Source organism: Mobula birostris, chromosome 15 (assembly GCF_030028105.1).
Source record: "Mobula birostris isolate sMobBir1 chromosome 15, sMobBir1.hap1, whole genome shotgun sequence".
In the NCBI taxonomy this organism is placed as follows: Eukaryota; Metazoa; Chordata; class Chondrichthyes; order Myliobatiformes; family Myliobatidae; genus Mobula; species Mobula birostris.
In genome coordinates this window covers 46,226,356-46,243,360 of record NC_092384.1, presented here as the reverse complement: position 1 = coordinate 46,243,360, position 17,005 = coordinate 46,226,356, and the positions used below count along the sequence as shown (strand labels likewise).

General features: G+C 40.4%; 1 protein-coding gene across 1 annotated transcript in view; it reads left to right on the top strand.

Annotated features, from left to right (window-relative positions):
• Window positions 1–17,005, top strand: part of slc7a9 (solute carrier family 7 member 9) — an 83,142-nt gene that overhangs the window by 33,202 nt on the left and 32,935 nt on the right. Inside the window, exons 4-7 of the mRNA XM_072279709.1 lie at window positions 2,222–2,464; window positions 7,200–7,325; window positions 11,433–11,532; window positions 12,278–12,322. Of these exons, the coding sequence (XP_072135810.1) occupies window positions 2,222–2,464; window positions 7,200–7,325; window positions 11,433–11,532; window positions 12,278–12,322 (514 nt within the window). The remainder of the gene's footprint in view (window positions 1–2,221; window positions 2,465–7,199; window positions 7,326–11,432; window positions 11,533–12,277; window positions 12,323–17,005) is intronic.

Sequence of the window (17,005 nt, the reverse complement as noted above, 5' to 3'; positions counted from 1 at the left end):
TTATCTCACTCTCCTTTTTCTCCCTCTGTCCCTCTGAATATATCCCTTGCCCATCCTCTGGGTCCCTCCGCCCCTTGTCTTTCTCCCTGGGCCTCCTGTCTCATGATCCTCTCGTATCCCTTTTGCCAATCACCTGTCTAGCTCTTGGCTCCATCCCACCCCCTCCTGTCTTCTCCTATCATTTTGGATCTCCCCCTCCCCCTCCAACTTTCAAATCTCTTACTCACTCTTCCTTCAGTTAGTCCTGACGAAGGGTCTCGGCCTGAAACGTCGACTGTACCTCTTCCTAGAGATGCTGCCTGGCCTGCTGCGTTCACCAGCAACTTTGATGTGTGTTGCTTGCAGTTAGCTTCTGACCAGAAATGCAAAGAATAGTGTTACTTACAAAATAACTGCGAATAAGAAAGTAAATGCTGCAACACACAAATATAAAAGTACTGAGACAGTATAATATTGGTGCAATACTGCTTAGTGCTGTGATGTGAGGTTCAGCAGGGTCACAGTTTCAGGGAAGAAGCTCTTCCTGTGCCTGCTGGTGCAGGAGCGGAGGCTCCTGTAGCACCTACCGGATGGGAGGAGAGTAAAAAGTCCATGGTTAGGGTGAGATGCATCCTTGATAATGCTTTTCACCCCGCCCAGGCAGCATTTATGGTAGATGTTCTCAATGGTGGGCAATTGGGTGCCGATAATCCACTATGCAGTTTTCTCCACCCGCTGGAGTGCTTTGCGGTCCGATACGGGACAACTGCCATACCACACTGAGATGCAGTTGGTGAGTATGCTCTCAATGGTACAGCGGTAAAAGTCCATCAGTATCCTGGGACAGAGGTGAGCTTTCTTGATGCTCCGCAGGAAATAAAGGCGCTGTTGCGCCTTTTTGATCAGGATGGAGGAGTTCAGGGACCAGGTGAGATCCTTGGAAATGTGGACACCAAGGAATTTGAAGCTTGTTACATGCTCTACTACAGCTCCGTTGATGTAGATGGGGATGTGAGTGTGGCTCCTAGCATGCCTGAAGTCCACAATGATCTCCTTGGTCTTCTGGGTGCTAAGGGCCAGGTTGTTGTCGGCACACCATGCGGACAGGTGCTGGACCTCGTCCCTGTAGGCCATCTCGTCATCCCCTCTGATCAGGCCAACCACCGTGGTGTCATCTGCAAACTTTGTGAAAACTGCCCAGCGGATTATCGGCACCCAATTGCCCACCATTGAGAACATCTACCATAAACGCTGCCTGGGCAGGGCGAAAAGCATTATCAGGGATGCATCTCACCCTAACCATGGACTTTTTACTCTCCTCCCAACCGGTAGGCGCTACAGGAGCCTCCGCTCCTGCATCAGCAGACACAGGAAGAGCTTCTTCCCTGAGGCTGTGACACTGGTGAACCTCACATCACAGTGCTAAGCAGAATTGCATCCATATTATACTGTCTCAGTACTTTTATATTTGTGTGCTGTAGCACTTTCTTATTCGCAGTTATTTTGTAGATAACACTATTCTTTGCATTTCTGGTCAGATGCTAAATGCATTTCATTGGCTTTGTATCTGTACTCGGCACAATGACAATAAAGTTGAATCTAATCTAATCTAATTATGGAGTTAGAACCGTGTACAGGAATGCAGTCATAGGTGAAAAGGGAGTACAGAAGAGGGCTCAGCACACAGCCTTGAGGCACGCCGGTGTTCAGGGTGAGAGTAGAGGGGCAGAGGTTGTTTAACTTAACTGATTGGGGTCTGTTAGTCAGAAAGTCCAAGGTCCAATTGCAGAGGGATGAGCTGATACCAAGCTGGTGAAGTTTGGCGATCAGCTTGGAGGGGATCACAGTATTGAATGCCGAACTAAAGTCAATGAACAGCATTCTGATGTAAGAGTTGGGGCTGTCCAGGTGGGTCAGGACAGAATGAAGTGCCATGGAAGTGACGTCCTCTGTTGACCTGTTGGTGAGATAGGGGTCCAGGGTAGTAGGCAGATTTCAGATGGTTTACAGAATGAATATATATATATAATTTATGTTAATATATTCTATTGTAACTTACATTGATACGTTTGTAATGTACTGCTGTTGGAAAAAACCTAATTTATATCTGGGTATATATATATACTTATGTTAGTCAACTTAAAATTGAATTTTCCTGGAATACATCATATGAGAGGGCACTTCTTGTAGATGTAATATCATGAAGTGCAGAATATAATGGTATGCCTTTTCTATTTTCTAGGTGCTCTATGCTATGCAGATCTGGGAACAATGATCCCTCAATCAGGAGGAGAATATTCATATCTTCTGGAAGCTTTTGGCCCAATTCCTGCATTCCTGTACTCCTGGATGACTATAACTGTTGTAAAGCCCTCTTCATTTGCTATCATTTGCTTGAGTTTTGCTCGATATGCAGCAGCACCCTTCTATTCAGGCTGTGATCCCCCACAGATTGCCACCAAATGCCTTGCTGCTGTTGCTATAAGTAAGTTCACACAAATGAATCTTTTAAGCAAACATATCCATTGGTTATTTATCAAATCTGAAAAGTATCGGCATGAATATGAATCAGTCTTCTGAAAGTGATAGTTTTTCATGAAGAAAAAGTTCCAAACGCAGAACAGCTAAACTAACTTCTCATTTAAATTAGGCTTGGACTTAAATTGAATATCATAGTTAAAAAAGCATCTGAAATTATGACTTTCCAATAATTTGCGGAGTTTAGTAATTTGCATAGAACATCAGCTTTAAGCGCATTATATTTTCCCCAAATGAAATTAGGTGTAATGTAATATTTGTACTTGGAACAGAAGCATCATGAATAATTGTGTAGAAATCCTATCAGTGGTAGTTGCCTATTTTAAAGAAATTGACATATGTAAAGAATATGTTTATAGTGTGCAGCATTAATTGTGCTTTGAAATCATACATAGAACATGTGTAATAATGCCACTGTGCCAAACTCACATATTTCCTTTTTATTAAGATTCAAACCCATATTTCCGATTAGAAAGCAGATCAGATCATCATAAGTAATTAGGATTAATATTGATATCATGAGGAGAATCTTAGTTATTTGATGGAGTTATTATCTACTGGTTGCTTCATTAGGAAGGCAACTGCAGATAAAAGAGCTGTCAGGTCTTGATAAACATTGTGCGAAAGTTTAGCTCCTATTTTGCCTCGGGTGCTTCAGTCAAGCCTTAGCTATATCTGCACCATGATCAGGAAGTAAGAGAAGGTTCTCAAAAGCTGGTCAAGACCGGTGGAGTGAGCTGTGCCCCTTCCTCCAGCTCTCAGGGCGATGAGTGTCCAGTAGGGTCATATATCTATCATCTTCTACCAACAGAATTGCAAAAATATTTGTACCCTGCATTGTTCTGCTTGTAGATGTGAAACGCAATCTCAGCCTGAATTTTGTTAAACATTAAAACATTCCACAAGTACTACTTGATCCAAAGCATATTTTCCAGAAAGCAGCACAGCACACTATTAGGGATGTGCCTATGCACTCTGATCCAGAAAGGACATCTCTCCGTAGATAGAGGCCAACAGATTGTAAGCCTGTCAACATCCAGGGAATGATGGACTGCACTTATGTACTGTCATGGCATGCTTCTTTGTCCATCTCTTCTCTTTTGCACACAACTCAACTTACTTTGCCCTTATGCAGAGAGCATTTGCTTGGCCAGTGACACTAGATCTTGACGTTAGATTGCTTTTGAACTTCCATTTCTGAGATAACATGGCAATGCACCAGTATCTGGCAATATTTATTGACCTAAAATGGAAGTCACACAAGCTTCACATGATAACTCCTTCATTCCCCAATTTGCAACTATTTTGCAGGTCTGTTAAGATCTGGGGATAATATCCGTGACATTGAGTCATTGGTTCTTTTGAAACAGATAAAAACTATCAATGATTATATTACTCTCTATCGTCAATTATCCATATCTTTATCAAATAAGTTGATATCTGGGATACCAAGTCACAGATATTGAAGTCAACAAAACCCTTGACTACACAACCAAATCCATCTCTGGTTCTCTGTTCTGCCCTCTACGGTAATGTACAACACACAAGATGAAACTAAATGTTGATTCTCTTCCCGTGTTGAGATTTCATGGTGAGTTGAAATCTCAATGTCCCATCAAGCACGTCACAAAAACAATAAAGACATGCAAATTAGTCTTCACAATATTCCAAAAATTCATAATGTAAAGTAAATCAAAATACATAACAAAGATCACTGTTAACTAACCACTATTGGATTTTCATCTTCAGTTTATCATCTACATGCTTTTATAAAAGAGAAAGAAGATAAATGTGTGTAGTTACGATTGCCTAAATTGTTATTGTGGTGAAATAGCATTTGTCATGAAGTGTGTGTGCTGGAGTTCTGGGGTCTATGAATGTATCAGTGCTGGTTTATTCATATCATTTATATGGGTGATTCAACAAGTGTTAAGCTGATGAATGAACGTTATTGGTTCTAACTCTATCTTGCAACCTCTTCCCATTGATGATTCATCTCAGGGGATAAGGTTTAAGAACTTTCTTTATCCTGGTGATGCTGATGGACCTCATAGCATCCTAGTATCATCATCATCATCAGGTGCTGTGCCCAGTTTGAGCTTTGACTGCCATTGCCCACACACTCCTGTTTCGGGTCAAGTGGATCAATTCATTGGTATTCATTTCCAGTTCTCCGGCTGCTGCCTCCATCATCATTTGTCTTTATCTTCCTTTTGCTCTCTTCCCTTCAATCTTTCCCATAATTACTGTGCGTTGTAACTCCTCTTTCCTAATCACATGTCCAATAAGTTACGTTGCCTTTTCATGAGCTCTTTTTGTTTCTCTTTTTGTGTTTGCTCTGTTCATGACATCCTCTTTAAATATTCATTTCATCCATGATATTCTTTGCATCCTTCTCAAAAACCACATCTCTGCTGCTACAATTCGTTTCCTCATGTTACTAGATATTGTCCAACATTCTGAGCCATATAACATAACTGGATAAACGTAACATTTCAGTACTCTGAGGTGGGTTGTCATGCCTAGTTTAGTATTGGTCAGTATGCTCTTCATTTTCGTAAAAGTGTCTTTTGTCATCCCTATTCTTCTTTTGACGTCCATGTCGCACCTGCCATCTGATCTCACCCAGCTTCCTAAGTAGCAAAAGTTTTGTACTTGTTTTATGTCTTCCCCGTTTATTCTCAGCCTGCAGATAGGATTCTCCTTCTTTTTGGGTATCACCATACATTGTCTTTTTGCAATTGATAGATAGACCCATTTTTGCACTTTCTTCAACAACTATATCAATTAAGTTTTGTAGTTCTCCCTCCGTACATGCAATTAACACAGTGTTATCTGCATATCTGAAATTATTGATGTTTTCACCGCCAACTTTGATTCCCAAGATGTCTCTTATTCTTTGTAATATTGTTTCACTGTACACATTAAATAGATCAGGGGAGAAAACACACCCTTGTCTAATGCTTCTCTTGATTTTCGTAAACTGACTCACTTCTCCATCTATTCTTACAGCAGCAGTTTGTTCCCAGTACAGATTTCTGATTAGGCAGGGGTCTTTTGAATCTAGATCTAGAGTTTTCTGTGATATTTCAAATAACCTATTGTGCTTCACTTTATCAAATGCTTTCATGTAGTCGATAAAACAAACAAATCTTTTTGCACTTGAATAGCTCGTTCTGATAGTATCCTAAACATCAATATTGCATTTCTTGTACCTTTGTCTTTCACAAAACCACATTGTTCTTTACCTATTTCAGCTTGTATCTTACTTTTAGCTCTTGTCATCAGAATTCTTAGAAGTATCTTGGTGATATGACTCATTGAACTTATGGTCCTATGTAATTCACATTCTATTGCTCCAGGTTTCTTAGGAAGAGTGATAAATACTGATTTTTTCCATCTCTTCTGATATTATTCCAGTCTCATAAATGTCATTGATTAAATCAGTAAGTTTTTCAATTCCATATCTTGAAGGGCAATAATTTGTTCTATTACTAATTCATCAGGACCTGCTGCCTTTCCTTTCTTCATCTTATTTATTGCATTAGGAACTTCAGATTTTAAAATACTTGGACCTTCAATGTTTTTCTTAATTTCTAGTTTTTCGCCTCGATCGTCTTCAAACAATTCCTGAATATACTCAGTCCATCTGTTCATTATCTCATCTTTTTCCATGATAATGGTACCGTCCTTTGCTTTCAAACATACACCTGAAGAACAGAGGAGTTTTTTACCTATGATATTCTTGTAGCCTGGGGAAAAGTACACACTCAGGACAACAAAGACTTTTTCGGGTTTTAATTCCTTTATCGGTTTTCGATATTTAAGTGCCAGAAGAGGGTCGCGAAACAAAACAAACGAATTTACAACCCGATCTTGCCGTTACAATCTCAGTTTAACTTTCGATCCGCCCCCTGGTGTATGGACAGAATTGCAAATGCAGTATAAATAAAAACCAGAACTAATACGGTACCAATATGGTAGTGGCAATTCCACTTGGCTGGTGAGGAACTTTGCCCAAGCCACGCAATCCAGCGTTGAGTCACTTACTCGAGAAAATCTTTCCTCACCACGCTCAGCCTCGGGAGGAACCCAATTCCAACGCCTTACCACATCTTTAGCAGAAAGCAAAATGGTCTCCCCACTATCCCGCGCGTGCGTAATACATAGAACATAGAATAGTACAGCACATTACAGATCCAACGGTCACCCGGTTACATTCTTGATTTGTTGATGTAACATTTTTGGATCAGTAATAGGGATTCTTTCTATTTGCTCACATTCCTGTTTTAACCATTCTTAGTATAAGTCACTTTTTTGTGCTTCTGTGCCCCTTCCTTCAGGAACCCTTTCTGAGCCTCTGTCCCTGCTCTCTTCCCTCGATCTGAACCTTGGAAGCTATTTGTTCAGATCGAGGCAAGTTGAGAAAATGATGAGTAGTGAACTCTTAAAGAGAGATCAGCGTCCACATTTTTAACAACGCTGCAGCTCTCTCAGTGAGCCAGGGTCAGTGCAGATTCTCCATGTGATGCTATTTTAACACTTTAATGGGAGAAAGAATTTCTGGCCTCATGTATTTTGCAGTTAAAAATGTCATATTGTCATTGATAATTTAGGTTTGATAAGTAGGAATTTGACCCCTTTCTTGATATTGTAACATATTTTTATTTTTACTTTTTCAGTATTAATCACATTGGTGAACTCCCTGAGTGTCAAGCTCGCTTACTACCTTCAAAACTTTTTAACTGCTGCTAAGCTGCTGATTGTTGCTGTCATCATAGTGGCTGGAATTGTTCTAATTGCACAAGGTGGGGAAGTTGGAGAACTGCAGTAATAAATAATTTAGATTATGAAGACACGCAGTCCTCTTTTACTGTCATTTAGTAATGCATGCATTAAGAAATGATACAATATTTCCTCCGGTGTGATATCACAAAACACAGGACAGACCAAGACTGAAAAAACTAACAAAACCACATAATTATAACATATAGTTACAACAATGCAACAATACCATAACTTGATGAAGAAGTCCATGAGCACAGTAAAAGTTCAAAGTCTCTCAAATGTCCCACATCTCACGCAGACGGGAGAAGGAAGAAAAACTCTCCCTGCCATACCCAACCACGGTCCGACTCTGAGTCACCCGAAAACTCCAAGCTCTGATCAGCTCCCCGACACCGAGTACTGAGTGCCATCTCTGTCCCAACGATTCGACCTCCTTCTTGGTCGCCAACAGCAGGCAAAGCTGGGGATTTTGAGGCCTTCCCTCCAAAAGATTCCCGACCGCGCAGTAACGACAGCAGCGAACGAGCATTTCAGAAATTTTTCCAGATGTTCCTCTGTGCTTTCACGTCCCTCTCCAACAAATCAGAATTGTCCACGGCCCCTATTTAACGGATACGATATCATTTTCACCGGAGGGCTGCACATGTGCGGCGCACGGCTCTCTCTCCTCCCGCCGATAATAATAAACTAGAAAATCATTTTCTTCTGCAGAACAGATAGGTTTTAGTTATCCTTTTATCTTAAATCATATACAGTGGCATCCGCTAATTAGTGCTGACCTGATTTATCCAGAGTTGATGTTATAGGGAAATGTCAGTTCATGATTGGTTAAATAACTGCTTTTCTGAAATTCCAAAGGAAATCTACCCATAACCCAGGAGTTACTCATTATTCCTTTCATAAATCAATTGTCTGAGATATAGAAATTTTTTAAACTTCTTGCAAAATTTTGGTTACAGTCTCAATGATAACAAAGTAATTAGATTTTATTTTCTGAGTAAAATAATTCAATACGCAATAGGTGTTAAAACAAGCTATTATTTATCTAATTAATGTCATTTGAAGTAAAAATGTTGTCTGTTCATTCATTGAACCCAATGCAAATGTAATTTATTTTAATCCATTTGGTTGGGAAAACTGTTTCTCTTTGCTCAATGATTAGTCATGTAACGCACACAAAATAGTGGAGGAACTCAGCCGGTCAGAAATGAATCAACAGTCACTGTTTCAGGCTGAGACCCTTCATCAGGACTGGAAAGGAAGGAGGAAGAATAAGAAGGTGAGGGGTGAAGCTAGACGGGTGGTGGAGAGGGGGGTGAAGTCAGAAACTGGAAGGTGATAATTGAAAAAGGCAAAGGACTGATGAAGAAGGAATCTGATAGGAAAGGAAAGAACACTTGGGAAAAAGGGAAGGAGGAGGAGGAGGTAGGCAGACGAGGAGAAGAGGAATGAGTAATAGAGGAAGAGGGAAGGGAGAGGGGAAAAATTACCTGAAGGAGAAATTTCTTCCTATCAAAGAGAACAATTTCATACCTCTCAATGTTTCATTTCCTCTTCCATCATCTTGTCCAATTTCTTGACCAGCCTGTATCATTTATAGACTTTCAGAACTTTCTTTCCCAGCTGGCTCTGTATAATTAGTAAAACTGGATGCAATTCAACCTTGGTCTCCACGACCAGCTTCTTGTTACAAGTTCTAAACTGCTAAGACTCTTGAAATGATCTAAGTGATACTCCCCTTCTACATCCTTCCAAACTGAAAATGAACTATATATTTTTACTTTGTATCCATTATCAAAATCTCACCTAATTAACCACCTATGCCATTAGTCCCAACTTTGTATAACTATGTCCTTTGTGGTTCCTTCAAAAAAAAAAACAAAATATACTCATTCAGTTCTTTGTCTTATCTATTCTGCTAAATACTCCTTAAAATCAAATGTTCATTGAAGCTTGTTGACTTTGCCCAAATATGTTATGCTTTTACAGTGCACTGTTATCTCGTTTTTCCATACTACTGACGTCCTGATACCTACCTAAGTTTTCCTATCTTTAAAAATAGAGCTACATTTGTCACTTTCCATAGGGATCATGTAGTGTCTCTGACATTCTAAAATAAAAGAATTAAGGTTGTGGAGATCCTTGGAGAAATTACATAAATTTGATTTTAGCAGTTCCTTATCTAAAATGTGTAAAGTTAAAAAACACTGAGGCTGTGTAGTTTTATGTCATATTATTAGAAAAATTGATCCAAAATTGTTTTAAGACCATAAGGTACAGGAGCAGAATTCGGCCATTTGACCCATTGAGTCTGCTCCACCATTTCATCATGGCTGATCCATTTGCCCTCTCAGCCCCAGTCTCCTGCCTTCTCCCCGTATCCCTTTATGGCCTGACTAATGGAGAATCTATTAACCTCTGCCTTAAGTATATGTAAAGATTTGGCCTCCACAGTGCCTGTGGCAACGACTTCCACAGATTCATCACTCTCTGGCTAAAGAAATTCCTCCTCATCTCCATTCTAAAAGGACACACCTACGTACCTCTATTCTGAGGCTGTGTCTTCCAGCCCTAGACTCTCTCACTGTAGGAAGCATCCTCTCCACATCCACCCTATTAAGGCATTTCACCAATAGGTTTCAATTAGGTCACCCCTCAGTCTTCTGAATTCTAGTTGATACAGGCCCAGAGCTATTCAATGTTCCTTATATGACAAGACATTCAATCCTAGAATTATCTTTGTGACCCTTATTTGAACCCTATCCAGTTTCAGCACATCCTTTCTAAGATAAGAGGACCAAAATTGCTCACAATACTCCAAGTGAAGCCTCAACATTATATCCTTGCTTTTATATTCTAGTCCTCTTGAAATGAATGCTAACATCACATTTGCCTTTCTCACCACAGACTCAACCTGAAAGTTAATCTTTAGAGAATCCAACACAAGGACTCCCAAGCCCCTTTGCACGTCACATTTTTGAATCTTATCTCCATTTAGAAAATAATCTACCTTTTCATTTCTTCTACTGAAATGCATGACCATACACTTTCCGACACTGTATTCCATCTTTGCCCATACTCCACATTTGTCTAAGTCCTTCTGAAGCCTCTCTAATTCCTCAAACTACCTGTCTCTCCACTTATGTTCATATAGTCTGCAAACTTTGCAACAAAGCCATCAATGCCATCATCCAAGTAATTGACTTATAATGCAAAAGGAAGTGGCCGCAACACAGACCCCTGTGGAACACCAGTAGTCAACAGCAGACAACCAGAAAAGACTCCCTTTATTTCCTCTCTTTGCTTCCTGCCAATCAGCCGCTGTTTTATCCATTCTAGCATCCTGCCCGTAATTCCATGGGCTGTTAACTTGTTAAGCAGTCTCATTTATGGTACCTTGTCAAAGGCCTTCTGAAAATCCACATACACAACATCAGCTGATCCTCATTTGTCTATCCTGCCTGTTAGTTTTGCAAAGAACTCCAACAGGTTTGTCAGGCAGGAATTTTCCTTGAGAAACCATGCTGACTGTGGCCTATTTTATCATGCATTTTGTTATCTTTGCATGTAAAGCTGCTGCAAAGTTTGGCTTTTTGCATTTTTTATTAATTTTCACAGCTTCTATTGCTAGTTAAGAAGATCTAGTAAAATATATTAATTTAGTCTGTGGTTAAAGTAGCTAATAGTTGATGTGTATACACTATTCAATTGAATAAAAATAAATTTAAAATTATTAAATATTTCAATTATTAAATTAAATTAAGACCAGTTATTGTGCCATAACTGTGAGATAAATAATCTCAAGCCTTTATTGGTTGTAATCTGTGAGGGTAAGTGTTGGCTTAGATATAAAAGTCTTTGTTCTGTTTCAAGTGGAGGTACAACATTTTTATTTTCCACTTAAAATAAACAAATAACACATCCTTGTGTCATTAGAATGAAGGTGGTCCAAGCAAAGTTGAGCCCATTGCCCATCCCTAATGGTGGGTTTGTGTTTATGGTAATCTATGGTAATTTTATGAAATTATAGTTCAATGCATATTTAATAGTGATTCTGTACATTACAAAGTTTGAAAAATCCATTACTGCATAAATTTAGTAATGCTATGCACTATTCATCTTTTCAGGAAATACACACAACTTTAAAAATTCCTTTGATGGAGCTCAGACCTCTTTCGGTTCTGTTGGTTTGGCATTTTATAATGGACTCTGGGCTTATGATGGATGGTAGGAGGCTTCCATTTTAATACTTTTCTATTTCATTACATAATTCAATATATAATTAGGTAGATAACATTAGAAATAGTGGTGAGCATAACACATATTAGACCTTAAAGCTTGCTTTGTGATCGTTGACTGAACTGATCCTAGTCTCAAATCAATTTCTTTCCCATTCACTATTAGCTTTCACTGCCTGATTTGCCAGTCTTGAATAAATTCAGATATGCAGTTCCCACCGATCACCGTGATAGAAAATTTCAAAAAATCTTGATCCATTCAGGAAATAAATTCCTCTTTCCTTATCATTTTAAATTGGCACTCCCTTTTTCACCATGAACTCCTTCTATTTCTAGATTCCTCATTGAAGTGGAAAGCCTCTCCATAAATACCTTGTTTTATGCACATCAGAATCGTGCATGTCTCGAGACCAATACTTTTTATTTTTCTAAACTACAATGACCATAGGTCCAATGCATTCAAGCATTTCCTATAATATACCCCATTATCCTTGGAACTAACTTACTGAACCTCCTCAGATCTGCCTCTAATACAGGCATATTCCAGCTTAAAAAACAAAGTCTAAACTCTTAATATAACAAACTAAAACACAAATTTAAATCAATAAACACTGCTGTCAATACAAGATGCATCAGTTTTTAATTAATAGAAGCACTTCAAAATATCTTACAAAAATGAAATCGACAACTAATTTGGATTAAAATTAAATTATTTATATTATGCTTACATCTAGGAATCAACTCAATTTTATCACTGAAGAACTCAAGAATCCATACAGGTAAAATAAAACCTTACAGCTTTAACTGTAATATTGGGAGCTAGCATGCTGTGTACATACATTTATTAATGCTTCTGGACACATCTTCAGTGATGTTCTTGGAATCATCGGGTGTTTCGGGTCTTTCAACATCATACAACCTCCTCCAGGTGACCCAGCCGGGGCTGATCAGACCCCAGCGTGTGTCCAGATGGTTAGCTACTTATGACTCCATGACTCCCCTCTTTTGAGCCACAGCCATCTTGAGGTCCTCTCTGCCGCATCGGTGGTACTGCGGATGGCTCTCCTCTTCCTCTCTCCCTCGATGCCCAAAATGCTGAAGACTCTAACTAAAGAACGGGCTACGAATCCCCTACAACCAACCTCCACTGGGAGACACCTCGCTCTCCATCCAGCCTGCTGACAGTTGCTGACCAGTCCTGCGTACTTGGAGAGCTTCCTTTCAAAGGCCTCTTCCAAGCTATCTTCCCATGGGACTGTCAGCTCCAGCAGCACCACTTGCTTAGTAGACTCAGACACTAGGACAATGTCTGGTTGCAGGGTGGTGGCTGCGATATGGTTGGGGAACTTCAGCTGCCCTTCGAGGTTCACCAACAGCTGCCAGTCCCTTGCAGAGGTCAGAATGGCTGCAGATGTTCTTTTGGCAGGTATTGGCACAAGAGATTTATGTGAAAAAATCAAAGGCACAAAATCAGGATAAGGTATGAGACTCTAATTTAGTCTGACAATTTTGAAGAGTGCTGCAAGATCAGGAGATGTAAATTCACTGGCAAACTAAGGCTATTCTACCTGTTCCATTGGGTGGTTAGACAGAAAGTGAACATTCAAAACAGGAACTTTGATCAAGTTAATAGCAAAGGATGCTTATTTTATGTTCTACAAGTGGCATTTGTGTACGTGCCATCGATATTTGTCCATACACCAACAGTAACCATTATCTTTATTTCAAAAGTGATTATTTGCATCTTCTCATAAAAAAAGGATTGTTATTCTTCAGAAATATTTGAAAAAGCAGAAGTCTACTGTTACACATCATTTTATATCATGGTTAGTGGTAAAGATCCATACTTCTGAACACAAAACACATGGGTAACTTTAAAGAAAGGCCAACAACACTGTCCCCAACAGATTGCTTAAGCCAGTTGTAAAATTTGTGAGATATGTGGAAAATAAAATGGGGCAATTTTGCTGTCAAGATAGCAACACTTTAGATAGATAGATACTATTCATCTTTATTGATCCCAAAGGAAATTACAGTGTCACAGTAGACAATAAACAATAGGAGCAGGAGTAGGCCATTCGGCCCTTTGAGCCAGCACCGCCATTCACTGTGATCATGGCTGATCATCCACAATCAGTACCCCGTTCCTGCCTTCTCCCCATACCCCTTGACTCCACTATCTTTAAGAGCTCTAGCTAACTCTTTCTTGAAAGCATCCAGAGGATTGGTCTCCACTGCCTTCTGAGGCAGAGCATTCCACAGATCCACAACTCTCTGGTGAAGAGGTTTTTCCTCAACTCTGTTCTAAATGGCCTACCCCTTATTCTTAAACTGTGGCCTCTGGTTCTGGACTCCCCCAACATCGGGAACATGTTTTCTGCCTCTAGCGCGTCCAATCCCTTCATAATCTTATAGGCTTCAATCAGATCCCCTCTCATCCTTCTAAAATCCAGTGTAGACAAGCCCAGTCGCTCCAATCTTTCAACGTATGACAGTCCTGCCATCCTGGGAAATAACCTCGTGAACCTACGCTGCACTCCCTCAATAGCTAGAATGTCCTTCCTCAAATTTGGAGACCAAAACTGCACACAATACTCCAGGTGTGGTCTCACCAGGGCCCTGTACAACTGCAGAAGGACCTCTTTGCTCCTATACTCAAATCCCCTTGTTATGAAGGCCAACATGCCATTAGCTTTCTTCACTGCCTGCTGTACCTGCATGCTTACTTTCAGTGACTGATGAACAAGGACACCTAGATCTCGTTGTACTTCCCTTTTCCTAACTTGACACCATTCAGATAGTAATCTCCTTCCTGTTCTTGCCACCAAAGTGGATAACCTCACATTTATGCACATTAAACTGCATCTGCCCACTCACCCAACCTGTCCAAGTCACCCTGCATTCTCATAGCATCCTCCTCACATTTCACGCTGCCACCCAGCTTTGTGTCATCTGCAAATTTGCTAATGTTACTTTTAATCCCTTCATCTAAATCATTAATGTATATTGTAAATAGCTGCGGTCCCAGCACCGAGCCTTGCGGTACCCTACTAGTCACTGCCTGCCATTCTGAAAGGGACCTGTTAATCCCTACTCTTTGTTTCCTGTCTCCCAACCAATTTTCTATTCATGTCAGTACCCTACCTTCAATACCATGCGCTCTAATTTTGCCCACTAATCTCCAATGTGGGACCTTATCAAAGGCTTTCTGAAAGTCCAGGTACACTACATCCACTGGCTCTCCCGTGTCTATTTTCATAGTTACATCCTCAAAAAATTCCAGAAGATTAGTCAAGCATGATTTCCCCTTTGTAAATCCATGCTGACTTGGACCGATCCTGTTACTGATATCCAAATATGCTGCGATTTCATCTTTTATAGTTGACTCCAGCATCTTCCCCACCACTGATGTCAGGCTAACTGGTCTATAATTCCCTGTTTTCTCTCTCCCTCCTTTCTTAAAAAGTGGGATAACATTAGCTACCCTCCAATCCACAGCAACTGATCCTGAATCTCTAGATCATTGGAAAATGATTACCTTTGCATCCACGATTTCTAGAGCCACCTCCTTAAGTACCCTGGGATACAGACCATCAGGCCCTGGGGATTTACCAGCCTTCAGTCCCATCAGTCTACCCAACACCATTTTCTCCCTAATGTGAATTTCTTTCAGTTCCTCCATTAACCTAGGTCCTCTGGCCACTATTACATCTGGGAGATTGTTTGTGTCTTCCCTAATGAAGACAGATCCAAAGTACCTGTTCAACTCGCCTGCCATTTCTTTGATCCCCTTAATAAATTCACCCATTTCTGTCTTCAAGGGCCCAACTTTGGTCTTAACTAATTTTTTCCACTTCACATACCTAAAGAAGCTTTTACTATCCTCCTTTATATCCTAGGCTAGCTTACCTTCGTACCTCATCTTTTCTCCCCATATTGCCTTTTTAGTTGTCTTCTGTTGCTCTTTAAAAGTTTCCCAATTCTCTGGCTTCCCGCTCATCTTTGCTACATTATACTTCTTCTCTTTTATTTTTATACTGTCCTTGACTTCCCCTGTCAGCTATGGTTGCCCCTTACTCCCCTTAGAATCTTTCTTCCTCTTTGGAATGAACTGATCCTGCATCTTCTGTTAATATTCCCAGCAATACCTGCCATTGTTGTTCCACTGTCACCCTGCTAGGGTATCTTTCCAGTCAACTTTGGCCAGCTCCTCCCTCATGGCTCCATAGTCCCCTTTGTTCAACTGTAATACTGACACTTCCGATCTTCCCTTCTCCCTCTCAAATTGTAGATTAAAATTTATCATATTATGGTCACTACCTCCTAATGGCTCCTTTACCTCGAGTTCCCTTATCAAATCCAGTTCATTACACAACACTAGATCCAGAATTGCCTTCTCCCTGGTAGGCTCCAGTACAAGCTGCTCTAAGAATTCATCTCGGAGGCACTCCACAAACTTCCATTCTCGGGGTCCAGTACCAACAGTAGCATTACAAGTGCACAGATATACAAATATTAGAAGTAAGAAAGAATTTTAAAAAGTTACCTCAAACAGTCCAACAGGAGGGGGTAATCACTTCCCCGACTAGAGGTCGACTCATCATAGAGCCTAATGGCCGAGGGCAAGAATGACCTCACATAGCGTTCTTTGGAGCAGTGTAGTTGCCTTTGTCTATTACTAAAGGTGCTCCTCTGTTCAGCCTAAGTGGCAGGCAGAGGGTGGGAAACATGGTCCAGAATTGCCAGGATTTTCCACAGTTCTACCACAGCCTTCAGTGTCTCCAGTTTGTCTCCTACAACAGAGCCAGCCTTTCCAATCAGTTTATTGAGCCTGTTGGTATCACCCATGTTGATGCCAATGCGCCTGCACACCACCACATAGAAGATTGTACTGGCAACATCAGACTGGTAGAACATTTGAAGGAAAAGCCTGCGTATTGCAAAAGTCCTCTGTCTCATCAGGAAGTAGAGATGACTCTGGCCCTTCTTGTACTCAGCTTCTGTGTAGGTACTCCACTCAAGTCTGTCATCCAGGTGTGCCCCCAGAAACTTGTAGGTCCTCACCATAAACACGTTCACATCCTCACCATCAATAGTGACATGGAGCAGTGCAGGCTTAGTCTTCCTAAAGTCCATCACCATCTCCTTTGTCTTACTGATGTTGAGCTGCAGATGATTCAGCTTGCACCATTTGACAGAGTCCTCTACCAGGGCCCTGTATTCATCCTCCTGACTTCCCTTCATACAGCCAACTATTGCTGAGTCATCAGAGAATTTCCTTACCTGTTCTTGTAAACCTGAAATATGTAAATTGTCAAATTTATCTTAGATTATGGTTAGGAGTGAGGGGAATAACCTTCATTGTATGACAGAGTGGTTATCTACAAAAAGGAAGTATATTGTTTCTAAAATCTATTAGTTGGTGATTTGCAAACAAATGCAAACATTAACCTGACTGAAGC